Consider the following 12,286-nt stretch of genomic DNA (forward strand, 5'->3'; position numbering starts at 1 on the left):
CAACCCGCCCGTCCGTTCCATCAGTCCTGCATCCACTAGCACGAAAAAACCCACAACCCAACAAACCACTCGTGCTGTTCCTACTGCGCATCAAGTACAACATACCCTCCCTCGATGTACTACAATACAGGCTACAACTGCTCAAAGCAAGTCAGAACATGTTATATCAACTACATCAGAGCCTAAAATGGACTCTACACTCAATCCCCAACAGACGACTTCTACTTCACAGTGGGCATCGATAAACTTGCGTCATACGACCACCTCTCCGACGGGTGAACCTGATACAACAACTGATACTTTAAACCAAAGAATCCCAAACCCCCCACCTGTTTATATAACCACAGCCCACCCAAGCTCTACAACTGACTACTTTGACTCTACTTTAACCTCCATCCCAATCAACAAAGCTCTAAGTTCCTCAACTACCCAACAGACTTTGGGACTAAAAACTACATCTATACCGACTACAAACCCTTTGGCGATGGCTTCTCAAAAGTCTATGCAATCTTCAGGTTCCTCAACTACTTTGAGACTAAAAACTACAGCTTTACAGAATACAAACTCTTTGGCGACGGCTTCCCAAGACACTATGCAATCTTCAAGTTCCTCAACTACCCAACAGCCTTTGGGACTAAAAACTACAGCTCTACAGAATACAAACTCTTTGGCGACGGCTTCCCAAGACACTATGCAATCCTCAAGTTCCTCAACTACCCAACAGTCTTTGGGACTAAAAACTACAGCTCTACAGAATACAAACTCTTTCGCGACGGCTTCTCAAGACACTAAGCAATCTTCAAGTTCCTCAACTATCCAACAGCATTTGGGATTACAGACTTCAACTCTACAGACTACAAACTCTTTGGCTTCTCAAAAGTCTATGAAATTTTTTACCAAGGTCTTGACAAGTTCCCAACAACCCTTAAACCAAACTACAGAGCAAACTACTTCGCTTTATAAGTCCAAGTTGGAAGAGTATCCAAAAACTACAGTGCAAACAACTGTTATTGAGACAGTTACCGCACAGACTTATGCACCTTCTGAAGCATCAACTACCACGGAACCCTTAATTTCTGCAAACGTTGCCTTACAAACATTGACCCAAATTACAGCTGCATATGAGACAATACAAGCTAAAACTGCTCAAAGCACATCAGAGACTAAAATGGGCTCTACACCCAATCCCCAACAGATGACTACTACGTCAAAGTGGACAACCATAGACCCTTTAACTTCTTCAGATGTTCCCTTACAAACCTCAACACAAACTACCCCTGCATATGAGACTTCTACATGGCCTTTACAAGCCCCAACCCAAACTACTACTCTGTCCCAACCAAAAGAGACAACTAGCAGTGACACAAGAACCTTACAGATCTCAACCACCACGAATCCTACAATCACCACTGATGGTTCTACAACCCCCAGATACCTGACCTTAAGTTTCACACACACGCGAATGGGCAACTCCGCAACCACCGGTAGTTTGAGTTCTTCTCTAACTGCCCCAACTAGCAGCATGGTGGATAGTCAACCGTACCCCAATGACACGAAGGGTTACATCAGCCGGAACGTCACTACGGGTGATGCACCTCAACCTGGTGAGGATGGAAACTTGATGTCAGTGTGGCATTTGGCGGCCAACACTGTACTGGTGGCTTTAGCGACCTGCGCTACCATCACAAAAATGTCTACATACACAAAAGTCCAAAAATGTATATATATATTTTAGAATATGTGACCCTGGAGCACAAAAGCAGTGTTAAATCGCTGGGGTATATTTGTAGCAATAGCCAAAAATATATTGTATGAGTCAAAATTATTGATTTTTCTTTTATGCCAAAAATCATTAGGATATTAAGTAAAGATCATGCTCCATGAAGATATGTTGTACATTTCCTACCGTAAATATATCAAAACTTAATTTTTGATTAGTAATATGCATAGCTAAGAACTTCATTTGAATAACTTTAAAGCTGATTTTCTCAATATTTCGATTTTTTTGCACCCTCAGATTCCAGATTTTCTAATAGTTGTATCTCAGCCAAATATAGCTTATTTATTCAGCTTTCAGCTGATGTATAATTCTCAATTTCAAAAACTGTACCCTTATGACTGGTTTTGTGGTCCAAAATATATTTATATAATGTTTTTGAATATATTTAAAAATAAATGTTTTAATTTTTTTTATTTCCTCAATTTTTGACTTCTCATCTCAATATAAATTATATTTATATTGTTAACAACTTCACTTAAAAATACATCACCCCAAAAGTGTACATATACAAAAAATGGCCATATATATATATATTTTATGAAATGTTTCATTATCACATTTTCAATCTAAATATATTTATATTTTTACATTTTGCACTTCCCCAAAATTGTATTTTAAGATTAGAAATGTATTTTCTTGCACTTCTTGAAATATATTTTAGCATTGGATGGTTTAAACAATATATATTTCCCTACGCTGCATTGTTTACAACATATATTTAAAAATGCCAAAAATATATAGCTAATATAGATTTTAAAATAAATGTACTTTATTTTGATAGTTTTTTTATTCTTTTTTTTTTTTAATCATTATTTTAAAAATATTTTGGCCAGATTTTGTATGTCATATAGTATGTCAAACTCTCCTCATAGGAGCATCAACTGCAGGACTTTGACCAAAAATGTCACTGTTAGAACTTCACTGAAGGCTGAGATTCATCATAAAAGCAATGAATCGAGTGCCTGAGAGCATGTGACACTAAACGATCCAAGCCTTACAATATTATCTTCTGGTAAAAGAAGTGATTTGATGATAAAATGTCAAAAAGCACATTTAAACCCAACTTGGACTAAGATTGTTTAAGCATTGAAAACAAACTATACTTTTCGACCGTCTTGGGTCGGCTGAGGAATTCTGGCACGATAAAAATGCCAAGCTGATTTGGAAAGGAACTGCTGTAATAAACACGACGAGCGGCTCTGATTTCACTGAAAACATGAAGAGACGCCGCTCAACATTTGCTTAAGCGTTTGAACAAGTGCTGCAAACTTTTAAAGACAGCTTGAGTTTGATAAGAACCCTTGGAGTCCCTCCTTGGCCTGAGACTAAATTTTCCCAATACTTCCCATCCTCAGTGACAAAAGCGTCTTTGTGTGTGTGAAGGCCTCTGGTGCAGGTGCTCCAGACTAATGACTATCAATACAGGTCATGCACACACAAACCAATCCCTCGTCCTTCTCCCTTTCCAAACGTCCTCCATTCCTCTCCTCAAATCACCCGGCCGCAGGGCACTACTTAGGGAGCGACTGATGGATTAGGTGGTTTCTATGGAGATGAAGGTGGTTTGGCCAGATCGTGAGGATTTGATTAGGACTGTTGACCCAAATGATTCAATTTAGCCGAAGAGGCAAATCAAATGGTTTGCGACTAATTGATGAGATTGGCCTTTCACTGGAGAGAGCAGGAGTGTAATTGAGGACCTGACTGAAGACATGAAGACGCTCGTGGTTTGCTTTCGAAAGGCCACCGCTGTGCGAGCCGAGCTGATCGGTTAACCGCTCGGGGAAAGAAAAATATGGGTTCTTGGAGAGCTCTTCTGTTCAAGAAACACCAAAACCAAGCGTTAAAGTCAATGTGAAATCAATATAGACCCCATTTTTGGAAATGACTTTAAAGGGTTAGTTCACCCAAAAACGAAAATTCTGTCATTAATTACTCACTCTCGTGTTGTTCGAAACCCGTAAGGCCTTCGTTCATCTTCGGAACACAAACAAAGTTATTTTTGATGAAATCTGAGGGCTCTCTGACCCTCCCATAGACAGCAAGGTAACTACCACGATCAAGAAAAGTCCAGAAAAGTACCAAGATGATCGACAAAGTAGACCGTGTGACATCAGTGGTTCAACTGTAAAGTTACGAAGCTACGACAATACTTTTTTGCGCAAAGAAATCAAAAAGAATGACTTTATTCCACATTTTTGTCTCTACTGCATCACTTGTGGATGTGTGTTCACGACAGCGTGTGGCGGCGCTGACCCAGATCCGGCGTGATGAATAAAGTCGTTATTTTTGTTTTCATATCTCAGATTTCATCAAAAATATCTTAAATTGTGTTCTGAAGATGAACAAAGGTCTTACAGGTTTCGGACAACACGAGGGTGAGTAATTAATGACAGAATTTTCATTTTTGGGTGAACTAACCCTTTAATCTTTCAATTGAAAAACGTGACGTTTCCCCATATAATGGAAAAAGTTTAATAAAAAATATTATATGTGTTTACAGATATATTTTTAAATGCATTTCAAAATATACAAAAAATATAATGCTAATGTATATTTTAAATACATTTCATATAATGCTAATGTTAGCATTATAATATTAAAAAAACGATATATCTATATCTAAATGTAGTTATAATATTCAAAATATATTTAAAAAATACTTTTTGTATTTAGCCAAAATATATTTTATTATCAGAAATGTATTTTTTCCACATTTAATATTTCATATAAATACATGTAAATACATAAATATGTTTTGAAGTTTTAGTTACTTATATTTCCAACATTTACCCAAAATGTATTTTAAGATTGGAAACTTTTTTTTTGTTGACATTTTGTAATATATTTGAAGGTTTAAAAAAAAAACAAAAAAAACCCTGAAAAATACATATCCTTAAGTTGCATTGTTTATTTAGCATACATTTGAAACTTATTTTTGGCCAGCAAAAAAAAAAAAAAAAGAAGCTAATATAGTTTTTAAAGTATTTTGATATGCTTTAGTTTACTATATTTCCTATATTTATTATATTTACCCAAAATGTATTTTAAGATTGGAAACTTGTTTTTTGGACATTTTGTAATATATTTTAGCATTTGAAGGTTTAAATAAAATTTTACATTTGAAAAACTATTTCCTTAAGCTGTATCTTTACAACATATAAAAACACATTTACATAAATATATTTTGATCGTAGTTATAGTTCCCATATTTATGCTTTTTTTTTTTTTTACCTAAAATGTATTTAAAGATCAGAAACGGGGGTTTAAATTAAATATTATACATTTAAAAAAATCAATTTCCTATATTGCTATTTAAATATATAGCTAATATAGATACGCATAACTATATTTTGATAAGTTTTAGTTACTTATATTTAAATTAAATTCTAAATGATATTTTCACGTTTTTATTATTTTTTTTGGACATTTTTTGTAATATATTTTAGCATTTGATTTAAACTAAATATATGTTAAATTAGGAAAATGTATCCCACAAATATCCTAACATATTTCCATGAAGTCGAGCTGTATTATTTATTTTTGTTGCTGTTTGGCCAGGCCACCCAACATTTCAGAAGTACACCGCATTGTAATCACGTGTTGTGATGACTTCACGACGCATTAAAAACCAAATGAAATGGAAAAAAGGGGTGATATTTAACCTCTGGAAACACACCCAGGCCACATTTGTTCCAAAACCTCTTCCAGTCAATGTGAACACAGTTTGAATGGATTATCCTGTAGCCATATTGGCAGCTAAATCAGGTCTTGGAGATACAATCACCCTCGTGGTCTGGAACAATCGGCTGCTTTGTGGCGAACCGCCCCCCTCCCGTTCCCACCCGACGTCACTCTACCCCGTCCTGAGCGCTCCGAGCCATTGTGCAAGCGAAAGGCCAGCGGACACCGTTACACTTCCCAACCAGGATGGCAAACAAAGCTCGAGCGTGGTTCTCAGCCAGGCTTCTTAGTGAAGCTCAGAACATAGTTACACAATACCAAAGCCAGCCAGTCTCCAGCGACAAGAGCATGATGGGAAAATGCACACATCTTGAGCATTTGTTGCATTTTTATTGACACCCGATCCGTTTTTTTTTTTTTCCCGGTGGTCGACCTTGTCTGAATCTAAAAGGTCACGTTCTTTACTCCTCAAAGATGCTTTAAGAAGATCATCTGCGTAGGAAGCCTTCAGTTTGCCGACTTTGAGAAGTTCAAGTGTATAAATTACACCGCTCTTGTCCTTAATCTGTGTTTTATCAAAAAGCGCCTGCTAATTCATCCTCTGTTGTGCTAATGAGGTGAATCATGCGACACTCAAAGGTTACTAATCGCTTTTTCGAGTCTCACTTAACTCACAAAGAAAACTGTCACATTACATCTGTTGTCAATTAAATAGCCGCTCTCAACTTTGATCGTGAACTCGGTGTAAGCGGAGACGGTTCTTCCACGCAGATATGACGTGAATTATTGACGAAGCGTTTCAACGTGCTGTACTGAGAATCTTCTGAGGCACTGCCAACTGCTTTTTCCAATGGAATCTCCCTGTCAGCCAATCAGATGCTTCCATTCAGCTGCTGTTTCCACTCTCGGGTTGCTCATTGGGCGAGACAGCTGTCAATCATCTAATCAGGTGGAAAATCATGACACTAATTGAGTGATGGTTTGCTGCAGGTTTGATGGATTGCTTTGGTTTCACCACTAAACATTGTGGATCAAGCTCAAGGTAAGAATTAAAACTAAACTAAGAATTGAAAACAAATGACCTTTTTTGTAGTTGTTTTCACATCAATTTAACATTCAAAAACAAGCCCCCTCATAAAAAAAAATCATATATATTTTTACATATAATTGCTAATATATTGTAAAATATATTTACAAACATACATTTTAGTTGCTGTTTTTTTTCTTACTTTATTTTCAAACGAAATATATTTATATTGTTCAAAATATATTTTAAAAAAATGCATTTTGCATTTACCAAAAATGTATTTTAAGATTAAAAATGTATTTTCTTGCACATTTTGTAGTACATTTTAGCATATTGAAGGCTTTGAAATATATTTTCAATATGAAAAATGAATTGCCTTAAGCTGCACGGTTTACAACATATATTTAGCATATATTTGGAATATATTTTGGCCAAAATATTAAAATAAAATATAATAATTTTGGTCAGAGAAAAAAAATATATAAAAATGATTATTTCCATTTCCACTTTTCAGGCCTAAAAATAAATAAATACATTCCAGGTTTAATTCCAAACTAATTTCAAACTTAGGGAAGGGGATGTAAAAACCCAAAGTACACCGTTCACTGTTGTGGATTCCCAACCTTTATTCTTGCCCCCTCATCCTATTGTTTAAAGGGGGTCTCTGTCATGGAAATCCACACCGCTGCCAGTGGGACCCCACTGAAACTTTCATAAGAGTTCAGGTACAATAGAGATATGAAATATTCATGTGTGATTCAAACACACGAGCACGGAGAACACATCAACCTCCATCAGAAGCTGATCACAATCCAGTCGATGTACTGATACAGAAATCACAATGATCAATAATGATTAGTGCGAAGGCAAGCATCACTATTATTATTGCTCATGCTTAAAGGAATGGTTCACTTAAAAATTAGAATTTTGTCATAATTTAATTAATTTTTGTTCATTCATATATTAATTTTTGTCATTATGCCATTAGTGAGTTTGAACAAAAGTGAATTGACACTTGAAACATATGATATTATTGCTAATATTATACCGCTTTGCCACCCTTAAGAAATATATTATATATAAAAAAAGTATATAATTGTAAAATTTATTTTTATTATTATTCAATTTAGTTTTGTATAAATACATCATATGTGTATGTGTATATCTATCTATATCTATATACACAAACATGTATTACTGTATAATACTTAACAAAAAAATTAATCAAATGGTGACTGATATTGATACTGATATAGATATTATGCATCTCAATTATTGTTGACATCTGAAGACTATTTTAACATCTACAGGGTTAATTTTCTTCATGCAAAATGTTTTATTTCATGCAAATTTTTACCTGCATATTTCTTGACAGTTTTCATGAAATCCACCCTGTAGCATGTAAATCCTGCCCTACTGTGTAGATATTAGGGCTGTCAAAATGGCTGAAAATCTAAATTCGAATTTTGTACTTAAATATGATCACTATTCGAATTTAAAAGGCATAATTTCAGTTAGGGGGAAAAAAGCTTTTGGCTTCTCTCGAGGCCACAAGAGGGCGTATCAAGCTAAATATTACTAATGCACGTTTCTTCAAAGCAATAAAATAACACGACTATCTTTGAAAAAAGTGCATAATGTTTAAATTGATGTTTATAAACCATATATAATTAAGTTGCTTAAACAATTAGAAACAAAACAGCATCATGCATGTATGTACAGTTTAATACAAAGGCCCGAAAACTAATCACAAAGAGTCCTTTCTTCATTTGAAAACATGAGACGCAGTGGGATGGGGAAAAACCGCCATAAAGTCTCGAGGCTTTTTTTTTTAGTTAAACAAGTTAAACTTCCGTTCATTTTACATGGCTTTCTAAACATGTGGCTCTCTTGTGCGAGATGCGAGTGCAATGATGATAGATGTCCCTCTAGAAAATGTGATAAATATGCGTTCTGTGTGAACCGGTTTTGACGTAAACAACATTCTCCGCAATCCAGTGGGTTCAACTGGATAGGCTAAGAAAAGCATCGTCATCGCATCTCGTGCGCCACTGATAAGGCAGCCTGACGCACACCTAAGGTGCTTTCACACCTGTAGATCGATTGCTTTGTTCCGAAACAGGGATTAAAATTATTACAATGTTGCTTTTTGTTCTTGGTGCGGTTCGCTTTCACACGGTAATGTTTCTAAACGGACCAAATTTGTTAATACAAGTCACGCACGAGTAAACTGTTCTCTCATTGTTCAAAATTCCACGGTTTATTTTCCGGGATTCCACTGAGCTGTCACACGTCATCCGTCAGGATGGAACGACAACAGCTTTTTTTTTTTTTTTGTAGCTGTCCTTATATTAATTTATCATTTTGAGCAGGAGTCCAGGATTCTTCGGGAAAAGATTTTTAAAAATGCACCTACTAGGAAGAAGAGCAATAAGATGCCATTATAAAATGAAAAAGTGCGCTTTTTTTATTTTGAATGGCGAAGACGTGCTCACCCACAGACATTCACAGGTTCATTCACTGATAATACTGCCTGACGCACACCTAAAATTCGAATGCAACATTTTTGAATTCGAATGTGGATTTTTATTTTAAATTCGACGAATATTCGAAATTCGCAATTTTGTATTTTTTTTTACAGCCCTAGTAGATATGATCTTAAACATTGAACCTATACAGAGTTGTACATGACAGCTAATAAAGCACAAAAATGCATCATTTCAGCTTGCTGGAAAAAGTTGAAATCGCATACAAATGTCAGTGTTTCTGAAGTAATGTGGAGGGTTGCAGACTCACCCAGGACTCGTGGTAAAGCACGGTGAGGAGGTACATGGCGTAATCGTAATTCTGCTGTCTCAGCGGGCAACTACAATCACACACACACACACACAAAGATCATTTTAATGTAAGAGAAATGAGGAATAAAACAACACAGAAGAATATGTATCCATATCACGCACCTGTCTGTGGTGATGGTGAGCGTGTCGGTGTCTTTGCAGTATCGCTCTTCACAGAGTTTGATCATCTTCTTTCTGGCGTGATCATCCAGATTCAAGCTGGAGAGCTTCACCTGCAAAGGGCAGAAACACATTTGAACTGCCTTTTTTAATTAGGGAGAATGTTTAAATGGTTAAAAATGCATCATTATTGAGAGTACACACACGAGGAATAAAGTATAGTCCGATAGTAAACACTGATAGGATGATCAGGACCCTGCTTATCTCTTGATGTACTAAAATAACTAAAACTGAAATAAAATTAATGAAATATGACAAATGACAAAAACACATAAAATCACAAAAAAATTTTTTTTTTATGAAATCAGAAAATACAAAAATAAACTACAATATTTATCATATTGTTTTATAAAATGTATAAAAATATATTTTATAAAAAATAATAATAAAATTATAATAGTATCTTGATGCTAAAATAACATGCAGAGAAAATAAAAATGACAAGAAACACAACAAAATCATTAAAACTAAACAGAAAAATAAACAGAAAACAAAAATGTAAACATACACTTATATATTTTTTTAAATAATATTTATTTAAAACATTTATAATAAATTAAAAATATGAATAGGGATACAAAATAACATAAATAGTCATGAAAAGGACAAAAGCACAAAATCACTAAAAAACTAACACAAATTTTAAAGAAAAAATATAAAAATATAATTAATAATATAAAATATTATACCTGACAACTGAAGTTTATTATAATATTTTCTATTCATTTAACATTTTGTTAAAGTTTATTTATATTTATTTCCCAGTCTTGAAAGTTCATCAAAGGACAATGAGTCACTTAATCCAAATCTTCAGCATTTCTCCAGCAATCATTTTCACTTGGCGTTCCTCCAGTCATCTTGAACATACTTTCTATTAAATCCCATTCTTCTAAACAACAAACCCTCAAAAAGCACTAACTATCATGTACAACTCTGCTCTTTAAATCCCGCTCCGGCTCGGCACAAACACAACCCAGTGTCGTCACTACAGTAAGCTCTCTCTCTCTCTCAAAGAACAAAACAATAGTGCACAATGCAATAGCACTTGACTTATCCTGGGTTTTCTGGCTGTTTCAGTTAAGAAAGGATGGATGGGGGGGGACCCTCATCCCGTAAATCTGCCCTTTGATCCCCTTCACATCCAGCCCTAATCCAACGAGATTAACGTCAGATGGCGATTCCTGGTTTTTCAGCCAGATGGTGAGAGATTTGTGATAAATCGCACATTTCAGATTATAAATAAAGAGAGAATATACTGCAAAATCAACGAGGCCATCACACATAGGGATGTAACGGTATGAAAATTTCTTATCACGATTATAGTGACCAAAATGATCACGGTTATCAATATTATCACGGTATTGTTAAAATGTGCTGGAGATGTTCAAAAAGTACCGACACATAAATCACTTCAAGTTTTATATCTAAAAATCAACAAATAAAATGACTTATTGTTTGCATAATCACTAAAACAATAACATTACCAATGATGTTTGGCTTTTAAATGACAACTTGACTGACAACAGTTTAATAGCATGTTGAAATATCTAATGTAAATGTTCAAATAAAGCTTTGAAAAAGTTTCACAAAAAGGTAAACCTCACATTTCAATTAAATAAAGAAAAGTCAAAATGATAATTGATTAATATATGATTATGTATTTTATCTGCTCCATAAATAATTCTAGATAGCTTATTTGAATTGTTTAAATGTGTAGAATCTACATAAGCTTGTTTTTCATCAACCGGTCATAATTTACAGCAGGGCATGCAAATTCGGTCCGTTTTTGGCCAGATGGAAACGGCACACAGGCTGAATGTAAATATAAGTCTCTGTAAATCCACTCGCTGACAGCAGGTGGCGCTTATGGAAAAGCAGAATTAGAGCTGTTTCTCGTAACCTCCGTGGACAAAGCAGCACTGCGATTAAGAACACTTCTTTAGGTATTACATGGAGCGAAGATGAAAACAAAATGCCATCGAATCCTTTCTGAAGACAGTCAGAACCTTCAGAGGTACATTCATATAATTAATTAATTCATATATTAATTTGTATAATTCCCTTAGCACTCTTTTAAAACCTCCCAGCGTTTCCGCTCTGTTTTCACTCAAAACGAAACTACTCTGCGTGCTGTGCGCACGTGAGACTGTTACTTAAAACTCTGCTTTATGCTGCACAGTATTTATTTATCGTGAGTTTTTCAAATCGCGGTAATCGAATACAGTTTTAATGATAATTAAAAGATGAAACGGTAATACTAACCGTGGGGAATTTTATCATGATTTATCGTCAAACCGGTAATCGTTACATCCCTAAGATTTAACGCATGTCTTCAAGTAACAGCATTTCATTGACGAGTATTTATCCATTTATTGACGACAAGCAAAAATGACTTATTACCGTATTGACCCGAATATAAGACGATGTTTTTTTCTTGGAAATACATCTGAAAAAACGCAGTCGTCTTATATTCAGGGTCTAGACGTTGACATATCAATAATACACCCACAACAATAGGTGGCGCTAAATACGCATAAAACGAGTGTGCCATGAAATACGTAATGTAATGCGTGTTGTAAAGATCGTGAGTAAAACCTTACCGCTTCATGAGTCGTGACTGTCACGTTAGCCTGATGCGACCAAACTCCCTTCGTGATTTTAAAACGTAATACAGTACCCAGATTTGAAGACTACAGTAAGATTTAACTTCTACTGTTAATAAGATTTTGGTAGGCTACTATTAGATGGATAGCCTAAATGTCCTAATTCAGATGGGCT

General features: G+C 35.0%; 1 protein-coding gene and 1 long non-coding RNA gene across 2 annotated transcripts in view; one reads left to right on the top strand and one right to left on the bottom strand.

The window, feature by feature from the left end:
- Positions 1-5,944: 5,944 nt before the first annotated feature.
- The window catches only part of LOC107549587 (uncharacterized), a 10,240-nt gene continuing 3,898 nt past the window's right edge, over positions 5,945-12,286 (top strand). Inside the window, exons 1-2 of the long non-coding RNA XR_001604578.1 lie at positions 5,945-6,506; positions 7,149-7,216. This is a non-coding gene — a long non-coding RNA (uncharacterized lncRNA). The remainder of the gene's footprint in view (positions 6,507-7,148; positions 7,217-12,286) is intronic.
- Positions 7,258-12,286, bottom strand: part of mrps35 (mitochondrial ribosomal protein S35) — a 9,885-nt gene continuing 4,856 nt past the window's right edge. The window contains exons 6-8 of the mRNA XM_016230730.1: positions 9,452-9,561; positions 9,288-9,357; positions 7,258-7,315 (exon numbers count right to left, since the gene is read on the bottom strand). Of these exons, the coding sequence (XP_016086216.1) occupies positions 7,286-7,315; positions 9,288-9,357; positions 9,452-9,561 (210 nt within the window). The 3' untranslated portion in view covers positions 7,258-7,285. The remainder of the gene's footprint in view (positions 7,316-9,287; positions 9,358-9,451; positions 9,562-12,286) is intronic.

Source organism: Sinocyclocheilus grahami, unplaced genomic scaffold, assembly GCF_001515645.1.
Source record: "Sinocyclocheilus grahami isolate Dianchi unplaced genomic scaffold, SAMN03320097.WGS_v1.1 scaffold376.1, whole genome shotgun sequence".
Taxonomy (NCBI): Eukaryota; Metazoa; Chordata; class Actinopteri; order Cypriniformes; family Cyprinidae; genus Sinocyclocheilus; species Sinocyclocheilus grahami.